This window comes from Tachyglossus aculeatus, chromosome X4 (assembly GCF_015852505.1).
Source record: "Tachyglossus aculeatus isolate mTacAcu1 chromosome X4, mTacAcu1.pri, whole genome shotgun sequence".
In the NCBI taxonomy this organism is placed as follows: Eukaryota; Metazoa; Chordata; class Mammalia; order Monotremata; family Tachyglossidae; genus Tachyglossus; species Tachyglossus aculeatus.
Window position 1 is genome coordinate 19,324,630 of NC_052098.1, and position 15,098 is coordinate 19,339,727.

At 41.5% G+C, this 15,098-nt stretch overlaps 1 protein-coding gene across 2 annotated transcripts in view; it reads left to right on the forward strand.

Moving 5' to 3' along the window:
- The window catches only part of UHRF2 (ubiquitin like with PHD and ring finger domains 2), a 136,841-nt gene that overhangs the window by 33,487 nt on the left and 88,256 nt on the right, over positions 1 to 15,098 (forward strand). For both annotated transcript variants that reach the window (XM_038769492.1, XM_038769494.1), the window contains exon 3: positions 7,729 to 7,988. In XM_038769492.1, the coding sequence (XP_038625420.1) occupies positions 7,729 to 7,988 (260 nt within the window). The remainder of the gene's footprint in view (positions 1 to 7,728; positions 7,989 to 15,098) is intronic.

The following is a 15,098-nucleotide window of genomic DNA, read 5'->3' on the forward strand; positions in this document are numbered from 1 at the left end:
TTGCCCTAAGAATGGGTGGTTGTAATCTTATGCAAGATCTGAAGAGATATCTCTTCTCTTTTTAAGGTAAGTGGAAACAGGTCCATTGTATGGTTTTGAGCCCGTTTATTTGGAGTTAACATTCTGTCACCCTTCTAATAGCCTCTTCCTGCAAATTCTAGTATAGATATTAATTGAACTTGTTTCTGAGACATCATTAGTTTTGATATGAGAGACCTTTTCAGAGGCGAAAGTATACTATAGTTGTTCTGTAAAATAATTGATATAATTAGGTACTGACAACCTCTACCCTCACGTAAACCATCATCTCCAGTTTAATCTGGACATTTTACAGCATATCTGAAAATTCATGTTCTGACTCTTTAAAAGTATAGATATTCTGTTATTATTTTCATATGATCTTTTTTTCACCGAATAATTCCCAAGTAGGAGGGAACTTGCAGTGGTTTGGGGTTTTGTTTTTTTTTTATTTGGCTCTAACTCTAGAGGTCCTATCATGTGACTAGTTTAATATTCAGTTACCATGGAAATTTGCTGATACTGAACGGCCCTGCTGCTGCTGGTGCTGCTGAATTTTAGGCATTGTTAATGGTTTGGTTCGTGTAGGCTGGTTATCAGAGCTAAACATGGGTTGGAAATAGGGTCATAGCTCACCTAAGTGCATCAAAGGCGAACAGAGAAAGCAACACAGTGTTGCTGTTGCTGACTTGGAACAAGGAAGGACTGAAATATGGTTGGCAATCACTCTTCCTTTTCTCTTATTACACATAAGATGTAGAGAGTATGGTTTCTCATTTGTTCAAAAGAGAAAGAAAACCCATATTTCCAGGACTAGTGGTTTCTATGTGTTCTAGATGGTTTCTTCTTTTTATATTTCTAAAATATGATTTTTTTCATTGCTAGAGATGACAATACAAAGGTCCAGCAAAGTCCGATGCTCTTTCTCAATTGCCTTATGTAAATTCCATTAGCCATCTTGATGGTGGAGTCTCCCATCGTGAAATGGACGAACCTCAGTCCTGAGATGAGCTAGGCAGGGGTGCAACACATGGCTCTCTCCCTCTCTAGACTGTAGGCTCGTTGTGCAAAGTCTGATTCATTCAATCGTTTTTATTGAGCGCTTACTGTGTGCAGAGCACTGTACTAAGTGCTTGGGCTCGTTGTGGGCTGGGAATGCATTGATCAACTCTGTTGTACTCTCCCAAGTGCTTAGTACAGTGCCCTGCACCCCATAAGCACTCAATAAATACCATTGCGAGCTTGATCGATTGTGTGCACCTTGCACATTCATTCAATTGTATTTATTGAGTGCTTACTGTGTGCAGAGCACTGTACTAAGCGCTTGGGAAGTAGAAGTTGGCAACATATAGAGCACACCAAGGCCTCTTACCTGCAGGACTGACTTATGGCCAAAGAGATTTGGGCAGAGTGCGGATGTTGTCACAGGCCTAGTCCCAGCAGGCAGATCCATGCCTGCTGGGAAAATAAAATGAAAGCACATGAATTATGCCTAGTGGAAAGAGCCCAGGCTTGGGAGTCGGAGGATCTGGGTTCTAATCCTGGATCCGCCACATGCCTGCTGTCTGACCCTGGTCGTCACATAATGTCTGTGCCAGTTATCTGCAAAATGGGGATTAAATACCTGCTCACCCCCCCTACTTAAATGGTGAGACCCAGGTGGGACTGGAATTGGGTCCGTTCCAGTTATTTCTATCAGCCCCAGGTCTTAGTGGAGGCAACCATTTTGGGGAATCTGATTTCAGCATCACCACGCTCAATATTTATTGAGTTCCTCCTGGGTGCAGTTCCATGTACCAGATGCTTAGGAACCTTACAGTTGCACTGAAATAATAGTAATAATAATGGCATTTATTAAGCACTTACTATGTGCAAAGCACTGTTCTAAGCACTGGGGAGGTTACAAGGTGATCAGGTTGTCCCACATGGAGCTCACAGTCTTAATCCCCACTTTACAGATGAGGTAACTGAGGCACAGAGAAGCTAAGTGACTTGCCTAAAGTCACACAGCTGACAAGTGGTGGAGCCGGGGTTTGAACCCATGACCTCTGACTCCAAAGCCCGGGCTCTTTTCCGCTGAGCCACGCTGCTTCTCATGGGAGTCCCATGAAGGACATGGTCCCTGTCCTCAGAGTTTATAATCAAGGGAATTAAGTTTATTTCTTCTCATTCCCCTAATATATTATGGAGGCAGGGTAGTGACAGATTAGTGTCATTTGTCCAAATAGGAAACTGCTCCTGGTTCTCCTTTAGGTCCAATTTTATTTCTTATTGCCATTAGAAGAATTGCCCAAACTGGATGCTGATTTTGAGGGGGCCACAGTTTTCTTTTATTGAGGTAGACTGCTTTATGTCAATGCAATTTTGTCTTAGCTGGAAAAGGCAGTGTCTTTTTTTTTTTTTTTTTAGAAAGGTCAGTGATGCTGGACTACTTCAGGGGTATCAATAGCTAATCAATGAACACATATAATTAAGATGGAAACTTCTTTTCAAAGGAGGTAGAACTTGTCAGATCTTCCAAGTTAGTTTTTATACAGATGCTTTATTTTTTAGTTTTTTGTTTGTTTTTAAAGCCATCAATATTCACAGGGGCCCTCTGTGGCTTAAACTGCAGCGCAGATTTGGGCAAGGGCTCTTTAATCATTTTGCCGTGGCACAGAAAAGTAATGTCTGCTTTCCATGTAAGGAGAAGAGAACTCATTTGAAGACAGTCAGATTGTTTTCCTTTCTCATTGATATTCTTGTAAGCCATGACTTTTTAAAAATTAATTTTGAAGCAGTATGGCAATAAGAAATTGAAAACTTACCTATTTGTAATACATTTTTGTCTAAAGTTTACTCTGTGTTCAAAATCTGTTATCAGAACTGTCCAATTATGAGGGGTGCTGGGAAAACGGTCAAATCAAATTTAGGATTCCTTCAGGGACATGGCACGGAGAGGAACAAAGAATGGATTAGTGGAAGAAAATGGCACCAGGAAAAATGTGTGATTGGGCTAAGAAGGACACAGTCTTGGAGCGACTCGGTCGGAAGGGTCACGATTATGGTTAGAGCGAGATTTGGTCACAGTAGAGATCTAAGGTCAGGAAACGAGTTATGCTGGGAAGAGAGTGGTGCTGTGGGCCTGCTAGATTAGGAGGAACTGACTTTTGATTGTGAAACCTGAAAACTCATAGTGATTTAAGTAAAGTAATGTTATGTAGTGGTTACTGAATGCTGAGCACCGGGATAGGTACAAGAGAATTAGATCGAGCCCAATGTTTTACTGTTTTTCAGCTAAGTATGGTAAAAATGATCTTGACGTTTTCCTGCATATGATGTGCTTTCCTTTTTTTATGGTATTTGTTAAGAGTTTACTATGTGGGAGGCACTGTACCAAGCGCTGGAGTAGATACAGGCTAATCAGGTTGGACACAGTCCATGTTCCACATGGGGCTCACAGTCTTAATCCCCATTTTACACATAAGGTAATTGAGACAGAGAGAAGTGACTTGCCCAAGGTTGCATAGCAGACATTTGACAGAGCCAGGAGACATTTGACAGAGCCAGGGTTCGAACCCAGGTCCTCTGGCTCCCAGGCCCATATTCTTTCCATTAGGCCACATTGTTTCTCATTTTACATCAAGTATGAATATCTGTTTTCCTCCTGAGGAGTTTAACCTGCTAAGAGATTTTTCAAGAAACTAGCAACTAAAAACCTCAATTATTTGAACTGTATACACTTTAAATGCTTAATTTACAATCGGGTGGGCTTTTTAAAATCCCCAGTTATGAAAGAAGAAAATGTTAGCATGGTGTGTTTAATTATAAAAGCAGTTCTGATGTGTAAAAAGAAACCAAACAACAAGCCCTATAAATAAACTAAGATGTGTTTTCAAGGTATGAAGTGAATCCAGAACATGATAAAATCCCCAATTGGAAAAAATCAATTTCAGACTATTGGGTCTGATCTGAGAGTAGTATAGTAATATACTTTTTAATTTCACAGCACTGTAATTTTGGCATTTTCATCCATGTGAGTTTTCAAATTCATAATCTTAGTATAGTTATAGCACACAGTCCTGAATGGAGATGTTATAGTTAATGCTGATATGCACTATTTTGTTTTCTAAAAGAAGCACTTTAGGATTAATAATTAATAACCCCAATAATACCCTGTTTTATTTAGTGCTTTTCTAAGAACCCAACACACTTTTTCATAGATAATCTAATTTCTCACATCTCTGACATGAGGATAAATTATAATTGTATATTTTTTGTATCCAAAGAAAACTATGTAGTTAGGTTTCCCCAAACATAAAAAGCCTTTTGAGTGAACGGCTCTCTAATAGGTGCCATGGGGTGAGTTTAACAGGGGAGATATGCCTAACAGTTCCGCAGTCCAATAAGCCATACATAAACACAAGGTACTTCTAATCTAACACTCTTCATAAGCACTTAGTACAGTGCTCTGCACACAGTAAGCGCTCAACAAATACAATTGAATGAATACCACATTTTCAAGATAGGCAGCAGGGTAAGCATACATTCCGAGAAGGTCATATCCTTGGTTGAGAACCTGCTTCCTCTTCCTCTCTGTCCCCATTTGATGGACTCCATGCACAGACATGATCAGGGCAGTAGCACAGTAAATGAGATCTGCAGCATCTCATAGAAACCCCTGAGATGATGTAGTGGCAGCACGATTTCTCCTTGCACTTCGTTTGAGAAGAGAGAGATGCTAGGTTGTTTTGCTTTGTTTTGTTTCCAGCATTTCTGGCAATCACAGTTGCTGAAACAGGCAACAGTGAGCCCCTAAACTAGGGGCTAGCAACTTAGGGGTCTCTGCCCAACACCCCGCAATGTGTAGTGACACTGCACACAGAACTGCACCCGCAACCTACCTAAAATTGTAGTAGATGGCGGGTGAGCGGTTGGGAGAGGAGCCTGGTGGTGGAGGGGACAGTGCTAAGCACTTAGTACAGTGCTCTGCACACAGTAAGCGCTCAATCAATACGATTGATGATGACTGCGGGGAGAGTAAGCAGCAGGGAGTGTATGTGCTGCCCTCTTGAATGCCATAAACCCGTTCCCCTGCTAGGGCCCCCAGGGTAGTGGGGAGGCCTAAAACATTGCCCAGTGGGTGACCCCAGATGCAGCTGGATCCACACACAACTCAGTCTACACTCTGCGCTGTTCGATTAGGGGAGTCCTTGCCCCCATTCCAGTCGGGAAGGGAGTGGGAACTCCCACCCCTCCCGTCAGCTGGAGAGAGGGGCATCTCTAGGCAAAGAGGGAAAAGAGTCTTGCTCCAAGGTAGGAAGAGCTGGAACCACTTCTTCCCAGAGTCTGCAAACTCCTTTTTTTTTTGCTTTGTGGTATTTGTTACATGCTTACTATATGCCAGGCACTGTACTAAGCGCCGGGGTAAATACAAAGCTAATAATAATCATCAATCATCAATCGTATTTATTGAGCGCTTACTATGTGCAGAGCACTGTACTAAGCGCTTGGGAAGTACAAATTGGCAACATATAGAGACATGATGGCATTTGTTAAGCATTTACTATGTACAAAGCACTGTTCTAAGCGCTGGGGGGGATACAAGGTGATCAGGTTGTCCCTTGTGGGGCTCACAGTCTTAATCTCCATTTTACAGATGAGGTAACTGAGGCACAGAGAAGTGAAGTGACTTGCCCAAAGTCACACAGCTGACAAGTGGCAGAGTCGGGATTAGAACCCATGACCTCTGGCTCCCAAGCCCGTGCTCTTTCCACTGAGCCACGCTGCTTCTCATCAGGTTGGACAATGTGCATATCCCACATGGGGCTCTCAGTCTTAATCCCCATTTTACAGATGAGGTAACTGAGGCACAGGGAAGTGAAGTGACTTGCCTCGAGACACACGGCAGCCAGATGGTGGAGCTGGAATGAGAAACCAGGTCCTTCTGACTCCGAGGCCTGTGCTCTTTCCATTAGACCATGCTGCTCCTTGAAGGCAGGGATCGGGTATACCAATTCTATTGTGTCATGCTGTCCCGGGCGCTTAGTACATGCGCTTAGCACATGGTCAATAAATGCCATTGATCGATTGATTGGAAGAGTACAGTAAGAATTGGTAGGCATGACCCCTGCCCTCGAGGAGTCTACAATCTAGAGGGAGGGGCTACCTGCTCCAGTGTTGCTCAGGAGCGTCATGTGGGCATTGCCCCTTGGGAAAAAGGAGGCCTAAAAATGGAGCCCTGCCATTGTGCTTCCCTTTTTCCATCCTCCCTGGCAGCAACAGCTGTTGTTAGGAAGTAGTCATGTGGTTCAGTGACATAATCCGCATAACACCATTTGGAGGCGTAAATTGTATGATTGACTCTTTTTGCCCAACTTAAGTTTTAGTTGGGCTCTTCGACACCCCCTTGTATGCTACAGCTTGGGAGGAGGCAGGGATGGGATTAGGGATGAGTGGAGTGTGCAGTGGGAGCAGGGAGCACTTGCCTTGCCCCCCCCCCCCCTCCCCGATTTAGGGCCACCAGCTCCATGGAGGTGAAGGAGAGGGCCTTCCTTAGCTTTGTGGGCAGCATGGTCAGCTGTAGCTAACTCACCTTGGAAATACCCATCGGGGCGCCTCTCCGCCCTTCTCAGTTTTGGAGATGGGCTGGCGGCTCCTCTAAGCCTTAGCCTGCCCAGACAGTCTGGTGCTTGATCTTGGGATGGGATGGGTTTCTGGGGCTTGAGCCGCTGCAGCCCTTGGGCCACTCTGCTGAGCAGCTGTGCTACTCCCAAGGCTGGGCTGTTCCACCATGCCACCCAAGCGGCAGCAGCCCATCTCAGCCGGCACACCTTAGGAATGGCACGCAAGCCGTTGCTGCGTGGCCGCCATCACTGGTGACAGTGTGATGTGGCAGCAGAGGGTGAGTACCCTCTCCCCTTTCTCCCCCTTTTTTCAGTCTTCCTCTACTCTACTCCTCTACCTCCCCACTCCCTACCCTCCCAAAGCTTTTATCTGGCCAGAATGGGGCTTTATACTGAATGCCTGTTAAAATATATGCACAAGATTAGATAGGATAAAGTGTAATTTTTATGCTTTAATGTGTTGGCAATCAGGAGGTAGGTTTAAATTATCTTAAGAGTGTGTGTCTTACCGTCAAATGTAGCTGGAAAACTGGTCATATATTCAGTGGTGCTTGTTTTGGGATGGCAGAAACTGTTCTCCTGGTTAAGTTGTTACTTACCTGGAGTTAACTTTGGGATTCTACCACCTTTGGATAATAGGACAGCCGGATAGATTGGATTGGGTTTTTCAAAATACTCTTAGCTGAGGTAAAGTATGGATAACTGTTGGAGGAGATTCCAGAGGAAACTTAATAGCCTTACAGTGTGTGAACTATGAGCCTGATTACTTAATGGCTAACCTAATTCATTGATGTTTTTGGAAAGAACTAAAATTACAGAATCTCAGAAGAATTAAAGGGAAATGTGTACTTTCCCTTTTAGACTGTGAGCCCACTGTTGGGTAGGGACTTTCTCTATATGTTGCCAACTTGTACTTCCCAAGCGCTTAGTACAGTGCTCTGCACACAGTAAGCGCTCAATAAATACGATTGATTGATTAAAAAAATTGTGCTGTCAACTTTATTTTTCTTCCTACTTAGCATGGTGGGAAACTGTCCTATGCATAACCTTTGTCATAATGCTTAATTTTCAAAGCTTTATTAATTTTTGATCCTCTTTCTTCAAGGTAAACGAACTGGTGGATGCTCGTGATGTCAGCATTGGTGCTTGGTTTGAAGCTCACATAGAAAATGTAACTCGAGCAGCAAAGGGACATAAGAATGGCAAGGCTCAAGCAAAGAGTGGCAATACTTACAAAAGGACTAATGGAAACTTAAGCCAGGATCATTCCAGAGAGAATACAAATAATTTGGACAGTGCACCCTCCACTTCTTATTCAGACTCTATGGACACTGAAGAAGCTATTTATCATATCAAGTATGATGAGTAAGTGCTCATGGTATTTTTATGAGGACTCCATGTGTGTTTGTTTTGGTTTGTAGAAACCAAGAATTCTGATGAAGAAACCTGGATCTTTAAGTGGAAGAAGCGGTGGGAGCGATTGCAAAGTGCACTCAAGGAACCAGAATGTTCAAAAGCCCTCACATAGGCATGTCAAACTCATTCCTGTGGATGGGCTACTTATGAGGTTACAAATTGATGCGAGGGCTGCACTTTAAAGAAGCTGCAAATAACCAATAAATTCTCTGTAAAATGATTAGCAATCTAACCCATTATTTTTAAGTAGAACAGAGGGAGATGACAGTGTTAGTGAGTGAAGCTTCCATGGGAGGAGAGGGGCAGTGGCCCAAGGCTAATTGGAGAGAAGGCAGACTGGGCCAGGGAGACACCTATTCCCTCCACGTGCTCACTGCCCACCCCCACCATCTCACCCAGAAGATTTTCCCCTTGGGAAGCAGTAGGAAGTAGATGGGGCAGAGAGGACCTTCTCCCCCTTGCCCCCTCCCCCCAAAAAAACTAATGCTGCATCACCTGTCTTCTTGCTCCGGTCTGGAGGAGCTGCCAATCACAGCTTCTCTCTAGGGATCCAGTACACGAGGGGACTGCATACAAAGCCACTTCTGGAACCCTAGCAATCCCGGAGAGCAGCTGTGGCTGTAGCAGCAGCCTCTTCAGCCCAGAGTAGGAACCAGAAGTTAGGCCACACAGCTTCTTCCTCCTGCATTCCTGCTTCAGTCAGATGTCCTGACCGAACTCCCAGTGAGCCAAAAGAATGACATACCTGCCTTAATATGTTCCTGTGAGTAGGGAGGAGAAAATGCTGTCAAATTATAAATCTGTTTGTGAATTGTTCCTTCCAAGTGGCACTCTTAAGAAATCTCCTTTCTTTCTCCCCTGCCTCAGATTTTGGTGATAAAATCCCAGCTAGCGTTTATGAAGATGGTTTTCCTTGTTAAATTGGGTAGTACTGGAGTGTAAATACCTTGAAAAAGATGTCACAATCTAAATAAAGTGGGGTAGGATCCATTTTTTAAAAATTGCTTTTCAATACTCTCTCCTCCCTCAGATTTTAAGGGCTGTTCTCTTCATTTTTACCTGGGTCGTTTTCCTTCCTCTCCCTAGTCTCTTGCTTTCTCTTCTTCCGCATTTATTAAGTACTTAGAATGTGCAAACCACTGCACTGAGCACTGGGGTCATTACAGGAAAGTCAGTTGAAACATAGAACAAAATCATTTATGACGGCCACTTTAGGAACAAGTTAAAAATTCAGCAGTAAGAATGCCAAGAGAAAACATGTTATTAAATAGTACCTGAACAGGTCAGTTTCTGGATAGCTCATTGCTCCAGACAGACAGTCCTTGGTGCTAAATTGCCACAATCTTCCCAGCGTTTTAAAAGTAGGTCACTGCTCCTGCCCATCCTCCACTCTGCAGGTGATGGGGCTTGGCTCCCATGGTGCCCTTGATTCTCAGACCCCCAGCCTCTGTCCTCCCTCCCATTACCTTCATTTCTCACCCCAGAATTGGAAATGGGATTCTGGTATATCTTCAGTCTTCTGTCCTGAAACTGGAGTGAGGCTAATCTCGCCTTTTCCCTCTCAAGCCGTTTTCCCCACCTGGCTGCATGTCTGCCCCTCTAACACCCTTTCTCCTCCCCTCCCTCTCATTGTGCCCCCCCCCCCCCAAAAAAAAATACCTCTCTGGTCATGGGGCTGGTGGCTGAAATCTTGCTAGCTAACTTTAGTGTTTGCCTTCCCTGCTGCTCAAGTATTCACTGGATAGAGTTACTAGTAGGGCATACAATTCTCTGCAAGAAGAATATTTGGTATCCTAGTTTTTATGAACTTTCATCTACCATTTGACTGAACGTTTAGCAATATAGTACTTAATGGGGAAAATAAAATTCTTAATGTCTACCATTAAAATATCAAATGTTAACTCTTTAATTTTAATATATATTAAAGCTTTACAAAGCCGTTCCTGTAACGTTACTGACTTGCATCATGTTTTGATTTCAAAGAGCCTGAGTGAGGATGGTGTAATCCTGTAATCCTACTGATACAGTCTTCTTCTTTGCCATAGAGTCATTTCAAATTCAATTTCCAAAGGGGAAGGAGACCAGTGAAGCCAGCAATAACAATTTCATAATAGCAATTTGCTTGTAGATTGGCTCTGAAGTTTTGGGTTTGTTTTTTTTTTTTTATTTTAAGTCTATTTTTACCTACTAGCATTGACCTGAAGAATTTTGCTGTGCATTTCCAGTAGGTGGAGACAATCAATCAGTGAACGGTTTTGTTTCTTCGAAGATAGTCTCTAGAAAGCTACTTACATTCTTGGGGATAATACCTATCCTGCAGCAACTCTTCTTTCCCTGTATCTTGAAGTCAACTTAAAATTTGAGTCCTGAACACTTTACTGGGTTGAAGTTCTACAAAACAAAAAAGCTGATTTCCATATTGTTTATGATATGTGAATTTAGAAACTAGTCATGTGGAAAGTCAGGCAGTGTAAATATTTAATTACCATTTAGGCCTCCAATTCAAGGGCCCGTAGAACATGGTGTCCTGTGTGAAAAAGAAGGAACTCTTTAGTGCCTGCCCACATTAAGCAGTTCTGTTTCTTCTCAAGTAGCTAACTGCTCCGTCAGTAAATGGGATAAGCCACAGCTTGTATCCTAGCTACCTAGCATTCAGTGAAAATAAGGGCTGTTTGAATGGACATGCCGGTTTGTGTTCCTGTTTCTTTGGGTAGGGCCCTTTAAAATATTTTAAAAAAAGCTTTGAGCTATATATGCGCTTAGTTGTGATTTTCCAATGAACTCCGTTTTCCTTCCCTGCTTTAAGAATAAATGAAGTATTAGAAAAGCATACAAACGCGTCATATCAGACAAAATACTTTTAATCTACATTTGAGAGGTAAATAAGTAGCTCTAATGTCTAACTCCTTACTAGATTTGCTTCTGCGTGAGCTTGTGAAAAGCATTAGGGCAAATTGTCACTCTGTTCATTAGCAAACTGTATTAAATACTCTAATTGGTGGGTGGCATTTCACTCTAGGAATTATCTTGGAAGTGAAGACAAGTGTCTTGCTCCAGAAATTCAAAGAAGGATGTTTACTAGGGTGTGCAGTGATTTTTGCAAAGTGTAAATGATTTGATTTTTTTTTTTTTTCATTTCAGACATGCTTTCTTGTTTACTTGATGTTCCCTAGTGGACCTGAAGAGTTAGATATACCATAACACCAGTACAGTACTTCTCAAATACTAAAAAGGGACTGATCTGAATGGAGACATTACATCTAATATATGGAAAACCTAAGCAATTTTTATCATTCACCTCTTAGATTTCTTGGGCTCACTTAGTGATTTGTGTGGGTAGTTATTCTCAGGACTAAATTGAAAAACCTGTAGTTTTCATTTTAAATTTCTTTTTTGAGAAGACTAGGAGGGAGATTGGGAGCGTATCACCCGGAAGATCAGCTCCAAGTGATGGCTTTATTTCTTTGGCTTGATCTATTGAATCGAAAACAAGAATCAATTTTTTTTCTAGTCACCAACACTGCAATAGTCTCCGACACCAACATCTTTAACAGCATCAGCTAAGTCCGATACTCTAAAAAGTTGAAGTTAATTTGAGTGCTACTCTTAAATAATAGCTACTTTTTCTAAAGGGCACTGGATTTTACCTAAACCACCTGTCTGCAGATTTTCTTAAATCCTTTGTATTTCTGCCTTTATCCCTTGATGGATCACATTAAGCACTTGCAGGTCTTTTTCTTGCATGTCACAGAATGCTGGAAATTGCTTTGACTTTAAACATTTAAAGAGGTTCATTTAAAGGAAAGTGGTATTAGTTTTTAGTCACTGGTTTAATCTCGCATTGTAAAACTGAGCAAGATATCACCTCACCAGTTTAGTAATTGTATGCAATTTGTGGAAAAGCACCCAACCCCTAAAAATAGCTATCCAGAGAGCACTGGGTGTAAGCATTTTAAAAAATGTATAACTCAGCTACCATTTGGAATTCGGTATTCTTTTTGATACAACACAGCTTCATTTGCATAAGATAAAAGATGGAGGAATGAAACCAAATAAACTGTGATTATCTCTCAGAATACCTTCAGGTGATTTTTAAAAATGTATTGTTACCTAAGTGGACCTCTTTAAGGTAGTAGTAAAATTTAGGTATTAAAATGTATTCCTGTCTTCATGAAGATTACATTCTTAAAACATTGTCTCTTGCTCTCTTTGCACACACTACTGACATGGATAGTGCTGTCTTCACTGGCATTAGTGAAAGGTGGAATTTAAGATATGGTTGTAAAAAATAAAAAAAAATTCTTAAAATAGGCTCTTAGCCTGAAAAGAGTACATTTTTGCTCAACATCGTTTTGCAAAAATTATGTCCAGGTACCACTGAGAGTTGATGGTCAGATTGGGCATTTTGATCATTTACAAGTTGAACGGTTTAAAAAAGTTAATATTGATTAAGAAAGCATTTGATCATTTCCCTTTTTTAGAAATGGAATTTTTGGAGGTGACTTGCCCAAAGACCCAATAAATCATTGGAGAGTAGAGTATCTTGAATCTTATTGTAGACTAGCCTCGCAACCCCACATTCACTCTCTATTATTAAAGTGAAAGTCATCCAGTCTTTTCATTCCTGGTCAATAATTCAAGTGCTTAGAACAGTGGTCTGTGCACAGTATGTGCTTAGTATATTCTATAATTGACTTCTGTTTCTGTGAGAGTAATATTGAATTGTTGGGTGAGAGGCTTTCAAGGGGAGACTTTTGAAAATACTGCTTAGGCATGGACCATGAAATGTCAGTGAGGCTTGAGCTCAGATTACTTTTCTGGTAAAAATTTTTCATCTGAACAGATTATGCAAATCTTGCCATCATCCCACTTAAAAAAAAATAAACTCTTTAAATCCCAGAATAGTTTTGGTGAGAAGAAAGGTGGTCTGGAGACATAGGGTTAATACACTTTTCTGATTCACAAACTAGGAATGTACAAATGTCTGTGGCCAAGGAAAACTGGATTCTTTCTTCATGGGCAACCAATTGCTAAGAAAGGTTTCCATAGTGATGGGAGACCACACGAGAATTTTGCAATGCTAGTATTAATATTTAAAATTAGAAACAAATTCAGTAGTGTATCTCAGAAGCCAAAAACATTTATTTTGTGCATTTTATTTGTGATGTATTTTGAAGCTTTTGTACTTTCACTGAAATGCTGTATCTTTTGAGAACCATATTCAGTACATTTTTTATGGTAAAGCCATTTACAAAGAAGCATTAGCAAAATAAGGGGTATTGGCTATGATCAACTGCAAGTAGGTATGAAGGTGTCCTCTTATAATGTTTGTATATATATTTTTAGTTTACCTCCTAACCTACTCTTGCCACCAAATGTTATGATAGGTGCTTATTTAGAACAGATGCTACAAGCAGTAAAATTGCCTCACGAACTTCACTGGAGTTGAATCGTATGGTAAAATCTTCTCTCTCTTGGGAAGGACCCACCCACTTGAATCGTCTTTTGCCCAAGGTATATTTTCTTTATTTCAAGTGGGTGAGTAATGCCGAAGAGGATTATTTTACTCTCTTTACCATAAGGGTGGGCCTAGTAAAGCACAAGTTATGATTCCTATCCACCTTCATCTGTCTCTGATTGATTTGACAGCCAGACCCATCCAATTTAAAAAAGGAAAATAAAACACACAAACCAAAAACCCCACCCAGGCCAGAGTTGAGTCAATCTGCAAGCTCAAGTAAATGGAACTTGTTTTTTTCTTATTCATTCCACTGCCCACCCCCAGTCTCTCCCCTCCCCTCCCTCCCTCCTCCCCCCCCGCCTCCCCAACCTTCATTTTTGGGCAATGAAGAGTCTCAGTGTGTTGTTGTTGGGTTTTTTTTTTTAAGTCTTAAATGCTTCATGATATGGGAATGAATGCATTTTAATCAAATGAGGGTGTGGCTTTCCTTCTTGCTTCTGATTTTGTTAACACCAAAAGAGTTTGAACAGAGAAAGATGTTCATAATCATTAATAAGTGTTAATAAATGAGTAAAACCCTGCCACTCATTGTCTTTCTCCTGGCTGAATGGTGCCTTCCTGAACAGCTCTAAAATGAAGCGTTTCTGCCTGTCAGTCAAGACAAATCTGTCAACCAGTTGTCATAGGAACGTATCTACATGGATTTGAAAATTATTCTTAAGCGCTCAGTATTTTCACGTATCGCTTTTGACCCTACAAGATGGTCATTAAGGAGGGTGGGGACAAGGAATGATAATCCCTATTTTATTGATAGAGAAATGGTCCCCAAAAGCTTGTACTGAGTCAGCAAAAAAGACTGATTTCTTGCTCTCAAGCCACAAGCCATTGATGTTCTGATGAACTAGAATACGTTACTTTCCTCATAAAGCAACGACAGGTAAACAAACAGCCCCTCTCGATCTGCAACCTGAATGAATTTCAGAATGGGACTATCATTCAGGGAAATGACTTAGTTTTTCTGTGGCTTGTAAATATTCAAAAAGAGCCTTTTACATATTTTTAGAATATCTCCGCTGTTATTTGATCACACACAGAGACAGACCCTACCCAAACCAAGAAGATAGATTCTGATTCTCAATCAGAAGAAAAAGCAAAAGAAACCGCAACAGAGAAGCTCTGCTCCCTAGCCAAGGGGCGCTTTAGCAGATGTAGTGATGGTCTTCATTACTCAAAAGGCCGTCACTAAATAGGGAGTTGAAACTTGTATAAAGCGGTTTAAGTGAGAGAGGCTTAAATGGCACCCCTTGCATTTTTGAACTTCGAATTCTCTTGAGTCTAAGGGAAATCTAGCGTAGAACCAGTCAAGCAGAGGGCAGACATTCTCAGCGAATCATTTTGCAATTAGAATAAACTGGATTCAGTGGGTGGTCCAGAATGCTTAATGAATCTTGGCCTCTGAGGGATTTCTCCCCCACAAAAATTCATAGTTAATTGTGGCAATGCTGCAGAGTTTTGTGGTTTGCCAGTCAGACTAATTTAGACAGAAATGAACTTCAGGACTGCATTATGGGACAAAATCTTGCCACTCCCAGGCCTTT